General features: G+C 35.3%; 1 protein-coding gene across 1 annotated transcript; it reads right to left on the bottom strand.

Annotated features, from left to right (window-relative positions):
* Nucleotides 1-4,728: 4,728 nt before the first annotated feature.
* LOC143615144 (uncharacterized) lies at nt 4,729-7,871 on the bottom strand. The gene is made up of 3 exons (XM_077088356.1): nt 7,273-7,871; nt 5,110-5,195; nt 4,729-5,015 (listed from the first exon to the last, which is right to left on the bottom strand). Exons 1-3 carry the CDS (start codon nt 7,622-7,624, stop codon nt 4,731-4,733), a joined length of 723 nt encoding a protein of 240 aa, XP_076944471.1. The 5' UTR covers nt 7,625-7,871; the 3' UTR covers nt 4,729-4,730.
* Between the last annotated feature and the right edge of the window lie 1,556 nt (nt 7,872-9,427).

The following is a 9,427-nucleotide window of genomic DNA, read 5'->3' as shown; positions in this document are numbered from 1 at the left end:
TTATCTTGCATCAGAATAGCCCCAAGACCCACACCACTTGCATCACATTCGATAACAAATGGCTTGTGCCAATCAGGTAACTTGAGAACTGGTAGGGAGGTCATAGCCGACTTGAGATGATTAAAAGCTTGATTAGCCGTGTTATCCCAGTTAAAACCAGCTTTGGTTAGTAATTGGTTAGCAGGAGCTACTATAATACCAAAGTCGCAAACACTTTTCGATAGTATCCTGCCAACCCGAGAAACCCCCGAATTGCTTTAGTGTTTTTTGGTATAGGCCATTCAATGACAACCCCACTTTATGGTGATCTGCTGCCACCTCATTTCTTGAAATAATATGCCCAAGATAAGCATCTTTTTCCACCCCCAAAGCAACATTTGGACTCTTTGACAAACAAGTGATTAGTACCCAACATTTGCAAAACACAACGAAAGGTGAACCATGTGATCATTCCATGAAATGGAATAAATTAGAATATCGTCAATGAAGACGAGGATAAACTTACCTAAACAGATTCATTAGACCTTGAAAGTTTACCGGGGAGTTGGTGAGCCCGAATGGCATCACAGTGAACTCGTAATGCCCTTCATGTGTACGGAAGGTGGTCTTGTGAATATCTTCATCTCGTACTCTTATTTGGTGATAACCCGAACACAAATCCAATTTAGAGAAAAAACAGGCTCCATGTAACTTGTCTAATAGCTCGTCAATCACCCGTAGCGGGTACTTATCTTTAACAGTAAGGTCATTAAGTTCCTGATAATCGACAAAAAATCGCCACGATCCATCTTGCTTTTTAACGAGCAACACCGGGGAAGAGAAAAGACTACGACTCATTCGAATAACACCAGACTTTAACATGTTTCGCACCATCTTCTTCATTTCTTTCTTTTGGTAGTACGGATATCGATAAGCACGTACACTAACCGGACCTGAACCTGCCTTCAACAGGAGACGCTGGTCATGGGCCCAATTTGGGGGTAGCGAGGGTGGTTCCATGAAAACTTGCTTAAATTGTTGTAGCGCGTGTTGAAGATCCGAAGCATAAGGTAATTTATGTCCGGCTAACTCTGTATGACTGGTACTATCTGAAACAGATAACCAAGCCCACTTAAATAGTGAAGCTCCTTAATCGAAAATTCCTCGGGTGAACTAGTTAGAGGCCGCTAAGTCCCTTCCAATAGATGAGTCGACTCCCCTATCTTAAACAGAAGGGTCAATCGTTGATAGCCAAGCTCAATGGGTCCTAAGGATTTAAGCCATTTCACCCCCAAAACTACCCAGCAGGCCGCTACCAGGAGAACATAATAATCTATAGTAACCACATACCCTTGGGTTGTTAACGTAAGATCCCGAACCTGACCTACACATTGCAAACGTTCTCGATTGGCTACCATCACCTTAAACATAATATCCCGATTGACGGTTAACCCAAATATATCCACCAAGGATTGATCGATAAAGTTATGTGTGTTGCCACCGTCTACAAATACTAGAACCTTTTTGTGTTCGATCTTCCCAACAAGACGCATGGTTTGCGGATGCAGGGTAACGGTGATGCATGGAAAGAGACTTCAGGAAGGTCAGTTTGTAGTATTACATTATCTTCAGATGATAAGTGGTCGGGCGCCTCACCTATCTCGGCTTCACAAATCATGAAGAGTTGAGGTTTAGCACAACGATGACCAGGGAAAAACTTCTCATCGCAGTAGTAACACAAGCCTTTGTCCCGGCGTTCCTTGGCTTCAGTGCTAGTAATACGTCTAACTTGGTTTGGTGAGGAAGTAGTTAGGTTAGTGGAAAAACGGGTACTTGGATGAGGGCCCAAGAGTCCAGGGTTGGTTGTTACGGTTCAGTTAGATATGCTAGATGGAGTGAAGCGGGTGGGGGTTAGAGTGGCCTTTTTTACTTGCATTGAGTTTATCTTCAACCAAACGATCAAGCCCAATTGCATCTGTAAGGGGTTTAGGTTTCTTCAACTCAACCTCATATCGTATCTCGTCCTATAATCCGCCAATATAGCAGCCCATAAGGTAAGGTTCCGGAAGACCATTGATGCAGTTGGAAAGCTGCTCAAACGACTTGGTATAGGAGGCTACGGTAGTCATTTGTTTCAAGTGTGAGAGAGCCTCAGACGGGTCCTCAAATTTGGCGGGTCCAAACTGTTGCAGAACTTTGTTAGTGAGTTCACCCCATGCTAAAGGTCCCTTCAACTTCATATACCATCGGTACCACTGAAGAGCGTTGCCCTCCATGTGAAACAATGCTAAGGAGACTTGTCGGTCGGTGTGAATCTTAGCAAATTCAAAGTACTGCTCTGACAAATAAATCCATCCAATCGGGTCGGTTCCGGCAAATTTGGGGAAGAAGAGTTTGGTATGTGGTTGATTGGTTCCAAAGTGATGCAATTCATTGCGGCTATCATAACCATCGGAACTAGTGGTTTCCAGTAATTGTAGCATGGTTAAAATGGTCTCAAAAGGAGCATCATGGCGGTCAACGTTAGCTTGTTGTTGAGCCATGATGTCTTGCAATTCGGTACGAAGATCGGCAGTACTTTTGTTACGGGTGTCCATCGGATCGACTCTCTGACACTTCAAAGAAAGAGAAATGGAGCAATTTTAATGATAGTATCAAAACCCAATCTTAATGAATAGTGAGAACATAAAGAAAATAGAAAGAGAAATGATTTTCTTGTTTGTTTTTACTGAACTTCAAAGAAAGACAATACATGAATTAAAAAACCAAATAAAATAACTATCTACCACTTTCTAGAACCCACTACATGACTTAGTCCCACGCAACATGGGAACATTACCACGTACATAATGAAAGTAAAGAATCAGGGAAAATTCCTAAAAGACCTTTTTAAGAGAGAGAAATGGATATATAGTCCTAAATCCCTACATATTTCTAAAATAGACAACCAAATTTGGTCTGAGCTGACGAGATCTGGAAAAATCTTTAGGCCAATAGAATTATGACAAGTGTCTAACTTTTTCAAAATCCGACGGTTTTTTTAAAAATGTTGGGGGACCAGTCCATATTTAACATTAAATGTTCTTTTAAAAAAAACAGTCTTTTCCGACGGTTTAATTATGTTTCCTAACTGATCCCCTCAACATCAAAAAAACATGGGAAATTGTGCCTTCAAACTCAGTTTTTCAAGATGCATTTTTGGTGAATTTGTACCAAGAAGACCATAGATTTACAAATATTGAGAGGCTCGTCCATATTTTTTAACTAAAACTTATTTTCAAAAACTTTCTTGCCAGACGGATTATTTAAGTTTCTTATCTAACCCTTACAAATTTTAAACTCATGGAAAAATGTGCCATTTAATTTTGTATTTCAAGACACTTATTTGGTAAATTTGAACTAAGGGGATCATATTTTTGAAAATATTGAGGGACGCATCCATATTTCTTCACTAAATCTTAATATTAAAAGTTGTTTTGCCAGACAGTTTAGTAAAGATTATTATCTGAACCCTACAAATTTTGAACTCAGGGGAAAATGTGTCTTACAAATTTGTCTTTCAAGACACAAATCTTTTAAATTTGTACTAAGGAGACGATTATGTAGTTTAATCTTACGTGGCCGTCCATATTTACATTATATGTATCATCTTTCTCAATCCTCAATAATTCATTCACATCTTTTCATCAACAAAGTCTTGAATTAAGAGCATGAAGTTTAAGAGGGGTGATCAAGTGGAGGTTATGGATATGGGTCCCACTTCTCTCTATTCAAAAAGACCATTTTGGGAATTTTCTCAAAGAAACATGTGCAAATACTAAAACTGAAATACTTAAAAAAAAGATAAAGGTGATGTTGAGGTGGCTACCACGTCATCTGTCAATGTGACCCATGTGTTAAGCATATCACATTCCTGCCATTTAACTCTTATGCACTTGATTTATATATATTTCTTCTTTGTCAGGGGCGAAGCTATGTGGGGACCGGGGGTTGCCCCGGCCACTTCGGTTTTCTCCATTAAAAGGGTAAATTTCATGATTTTTCTTGAAAATTTTTATACGTATTAAGCGCGGTCACACTCGATGTATTTTTCCAAAATGCTACCGTTCACTACTGATTTTTTTAAAAAAAAATACCTCATTGTTTGTTTTTTTTTTCCTAAAATCTCGCAATATATATAAACAAAAGTTACAAAATAGTTGTCGAATAGTAAAAGATTTGTTTTTATAAATATTTTAGGTCTTTCCAATTCTTCTTCTAGGTATTCACCCTTAGGGATGAGATCGGTACCGTACCGACGCCGGTACCGATACCAAAATATTCGGTTCGATACCGCTATTGAATGTAACATTTGAGATATACCGGTACCAAAACTCAAAACTTTGGTATCTATTCGGTACCGACGGTACCAGATATGTACCGATTTCAGTACCGGTACCTGTATCAATACCGAATTTGCTTATGCCTACTCACCCTTCCTCTTGCATCATTATGAATATTTTATTTTAAGAACAATTGCTTGAATAAATGATTAAAAATTAGATATGTAGATGTTATATTGTTTGATCCGACCCGAAAATTATTGAGTCTGTGACTTCGGTCACCCCCGTGACTAAGTCCAAGCTTCGCCACTATTCTTCGTATAGCCTTTTCGTTGTTTCAATCAAAAGTTTCCATTTTTCATTTTGGTATGAAAATTTCGGACTCAAAAGGTTCACAAATGTACATATTTGTATGAAGTTAATACACAATTAAGCCAAAAGCCAAAAGTTCTTGTGTCTCTTTGTGGTTATGTGATAACCGCCATGTCGTTTGTTCTTTCTCCTCACTGCAATTGTCATGCAATTAGTACTTTGAATACAATAATCCACAGCTTGGTTTTGGCCTCTCTTGCTTGCCAAAAATGTTCGGATTCTCCATATCATCGATTGCTTTCGCTGACCTAATACCAACAATGAAACACGTTGTTTCTTCGCTGCTTCGACTATTACTGGACCCTTTTCCTTCCCTTGTCTCACTTCTATCTCAACTTTCACCTTTTTGAATAAAAATATAATAATGCAAAATTAAAACTTAATAGTTTATACAACTCCGTACAATTTATTTAAGTGTAAATGTAATTCTGCATACCTCAGGCCTCTTGACCTGGAGAATTTTCTTTATGGAGCAAAGATGTTCATACACTCTCTGATTAACTTCCTCACTTGATTTACATCCTTCAAACATAACCAACCATAATGACTTTCTTGATTCAAATTATCATGAAACTATATTTCTATACTATATATAACTAGACGGGTGCCCGCGCCATGTAGCGGGAAACGCAGACTACGTAATAAGTTTATGGGTGTTTATTGTTCGGTTTGAAACCGTAAAACCGTTCATCTTTTGATTTGACGGTTGATTTTTTTCTTTAACTTTTGGCCAGTTGTTTTCAACTTTCAAAGGTTTTGTCTTGGTTTTCGACGACAAAAAAAACTGTTACAAAAGGTTTGGCTCACGATTTAATTTAAAATTATCAAAACCAGGCCGAAACACACATACATAAAATGTATTTTTTTAATTGAAAAAAACTATGACAATATCATACTCAAATTAAAGATAAAAATATGCTCGTTTTTATGGTATAATGTTTTTAAAAAAATATTAACATATGAAAAAGTTATTAACGTTTAAAAATCATGAGGGTATTTGGGTTAAAAGTGAAAATTAAAATAAGATTTAAGTAAAAGATTAAGGGTTATTGTTGTAATTATTCTTTAAATTTAAATATAATTAAGGAGTGAATATTGTAACTACATATTAAATAAACGGTTGAGTTTTGTTTTAACTTGAGAATGACTATTTTGTCCCCCTATAAGGTTATACCATATGCAACATTATTTGTAAATCCCTTAAAAAGTAGTATCTTAATTTGCCCCTCTTTGCTATATTATATATAGTATAGATACACCAAACAAGGGTAAATTAAAACACTAGATTTTAAGAGATTTACAATTGCTTAAGCACATGGTACAACTATAAAGAGGGGTATAGTAGTCATTCTAACACAAATTTAATGTTTCTTTTATAATTCTTCAAATTATTTACAACCTTGCCCCTCAACTTTAATCATTTTGGAAATTTAAAGAATAGTTACAACTTTGATCCCCATCTTTTAACTATATATTATTCATAATTTCACTTTTAACCCAAATTCCTCCACGATTTTTAAACGGTCATAACTTTTTCATACGTTAATATACTTTTAAAAAAAATGCACCATAAAACGAGCATTTAATTTTCTTTAATTTGAGTATGATATTGTCATAGTTTGTTTTCAGTTAAAAAAATAACATCTTACGTATAGGCGTTTGTGGTCAGGTTTAGATGGTTTTAAACTAAGCCGTGAGCCAAGCCGTTTTTTGTAATCGAAAACTGAAACCAAATCGTTGAAAATTAAAACCCAACACAAACAAACCATTAACAATGGTTAGATTTCGGTTTCATTTGTACTTCGCTACTAAATTGAGTTTAAAATAAGAATTCTTAATCCACGGTTTCAAATGTAACGATAAGCACCCAAAAATTTCTTACGTGATTATTAAGGCATGTATTTCCCGCTGCATCGCGCGGACACTCGTCTAGTAATTTACTTATATGCCAGGACCTTGTTAATCCTCAACCTAATAATGGGTTAAAATCATTCCTGTTAAATTGAATCGGACTGGGCGACCGAATCAATCAGAGCAAAAACCGGACGAATAATCAGTCTAATCGTGTCTTTTTAAAATTGCGGACCGAAATCAAACTGGATTTCAAAATATTCTTTTTTTTCACATTTTAAGTTGCCGTGTTCCCAAAATCTAACTTACTGATTTATTTAATACTTAATATTTTTTATTTAGTTTATTTAAAACTTTATATTAAATTAATAACTTAATATTCCAAATTAATCCAACAAACACTAAATATTTCCACATTTGTTTCATTGTACTTACATATTTATATCCTAAACTTTTAAATTTTTCATAGCATCATTCGGTTTTCAAAACCATTCAACCGGTCTGACCAATAAACTAGTAAAGCGGCAGAGTTATAAGAGTTTTGTTAAAAAAATAAAATTAAAAACTCATAAACCTTTGTTTAAAGATAGTAATGTTTAATAGATGGAATGGATTTATGTTGTAAACGTTCATCATATTTCATCATTTTACTCAAAGCAAAACTTTTATATCTTACACATTATTATAACCAGAAATATGAGTTTACCAAAACAAAAATAAATTAAGAATTAAAAAGGTTAAGAATTACCTAGTTTGGAACCACGAGCAACATGAAGTAGAATCATGGTGTCTTGATTCTGAACAGTATGATCAAGAGCCCATTGAAGAGCACCTTTAGATTCCTTACTCGAATCAACCACCACCATCACCTTATTCCCGCACCCGTCATCCGCCTCAGTCTCACCTTTCAACATCTCACGGCTGATATCAAAGTTGAGTTCACCACTACTATTTTCACTGCCCGAAAACGCCACCGTCCTCACACCATCATTCAACCGGCCCAAACTATAGGACTTCTTGTGCCGCGGTGATGGCGAACGGACTTGAACTCGAGCCCGCATCGAGTTGAACCCACCGAGTTTGCTCCTCACCTTCATCATCTTGGATTCTTGTATGATTGATGACAAGATTGAAACATGTTTATTGTGATTTATAGAGTTTATATTCTTGTGAACTTTTCAATGGTGGGTCCTTTGTTTTGGTAACGTGGGTAGCATAAGAGCTGTAAGGTTGTTTATTGGTTTATTGGATTAAATATATAATCATGATCGTTGAATTTAACGATATATTATTGGGTGGATAGAATCTAGATGTTGGTGATGTATTTAGGACTCAATTATGTGTGATTGGCGATTTTAAGGGAGATCATTCTTTTTAATGTTCAACTAAGTAACGTCGGGTACTTCGTACGCGGTGTTCATTGGCTAAAGGTAGCCCGAGCTGGCCACTAGTCCGGACGGACGGAGCCCCTAGCGGTCCACCTATTGAGGGATTCACCGGATAAAACCCGACCCTCACGCCCGCCAAACGGCACGACAGCGAGCAGCCGGTAAAACCGGGTGAGATCGGGACTCGAACCCTAGCAAGCCAGGGTCATCCCTCATATCTCCCATATAAGTTGGTGATAGTGAGGTTTGAACCCCCTAGCTCTCACTTATAAAGTGAGTGTTTTACCAATAAGCCACAATCAACTTATATTTTAAGGGAGATCTGGGAGATAGAAAACAAAGTTGGTCAACTTTTAATTAAGTGCTAAGTAGATGTGCACAAGATTATCCAATGTTCGTATTCAACTAACAGGGTATATATCTACTTATTAGTTTTTATCCCACGTATTATAAGGGTTGTTTTATATTGTTTGTTTTAATATTTATTTTTTGAATTTATATTTTTTTATTGTATGAAAGTTAATTATAAACTTATGGTTTGATGATAAATTGTTTCACAAATAAATACTTATGGTTTGATGAGACCCAAGACCTGTTTATTTTATTTTTTTACTATAAAATTGGTTTTTTAATTTAAATAATATATATATATCTTTTTTAAAATAAATAAGATATGAATTTTTAATATATCCTATTTTATATGATTTTTACATCAATAATTTGGCGAGAATAATTTTTAATTTAAGGAGATGTTATAACCCGTTTAAGGAATATCTGAGTTTGGTAAGACCCATACCCATGAATTCGGGTCAAATGCATGAGAAGCCTCCATTTAATAATCAAGCAAATCTGGTGACTCCAAAAAAAGAGGAAGCGACCATATCACGACACGTAGGATTTTTATATTTTCGTGTATATATTATAGATTACATTATACTAAAACATCTTCTAATCTCATTTATCCTATTTCTATTGATTCATTTTTCTACTAGACTATTAACACGTGTATGATACTGGTGAAAATATAGAATCGTCTAACAAGTATATATAATTTTAAATGACAAAATAATTTGTAGTATATTTTTGGAGATGACAACATGATATTTATTACGTACGTAACTTAAATACAAAATAAATGTAATGAAAAATCAGAGAAACAGGAAAAAACCTATAAAACCATGTATATTTTACCAATAAATGTTGTAATAAATACTGCAAACACATAATATAGAACAAAATGACTTAACATAAGAAATTATATTGTCAAAAAGATAACTGAAACTTATCATGTCAGTCTTCCTTATGAAGCATCATGTCGAAAAATACGTACACGCTATATAGAAATTATAATTTAATTGGATTGGGCGAATTGGCCAAGTATTTATAACGCGCCCAAAAAATGTTGTCGATTGTACTGAGGAAAGTATATTAATGCGGTGTTAATATTTGTAGAAAATAATATATTGCTAAAAATTCATAACTTCAATAGGAATATCTAAACAATATACATTAACA

This window comes from Bidens hawaiensis, unplaced genomic scaffold (genome assembly GCF_021521415.1).
Source record: "Bidens hawaiensis isolate Kalapana, Puna unplaced genomic scaffold, B.hawaiensis_p1.1 tig00041917_1, whole genome shotgun sequence".
Classification (NCBI taxonomy): Eukaryota; Viridiplantae; Streptophyta; class Magnoliopsida; order Asterales; family Asteraceae; genus Bidens; species Bidens hawaiensis.
The sequence above is the reverse complement of the archived record's forward strand: the minus strand, read 5'-3'. Positions and strand labels throughout refer to the sequence as shown.

Bases quoted from the DNA above. Each gene is read 5' to 3' on its own strand.
- LOC143615144 (XM_077088356.1), bottom strand. From the start codon at position 7,624: ATGATGAAGGTGAGGAGCAAACTCGGTGGGTTCAACTCGATGCGGGCT. The intron at 5,196-7,272 runs GTAATTCTTAAC...TTATGTTTGAAG, and splicing joins TGCTCGTGGTTCCAAACTAG to GATGTAAATCAAGTGAGGAA. The intron at 5,016-5,109 runs GTATGCAGAATT...TTATTCAAAAAG, and splicing joins TCCAGGTCAAGAGGCCTGAG to GTGAAAGTTGAGATAGAAGT.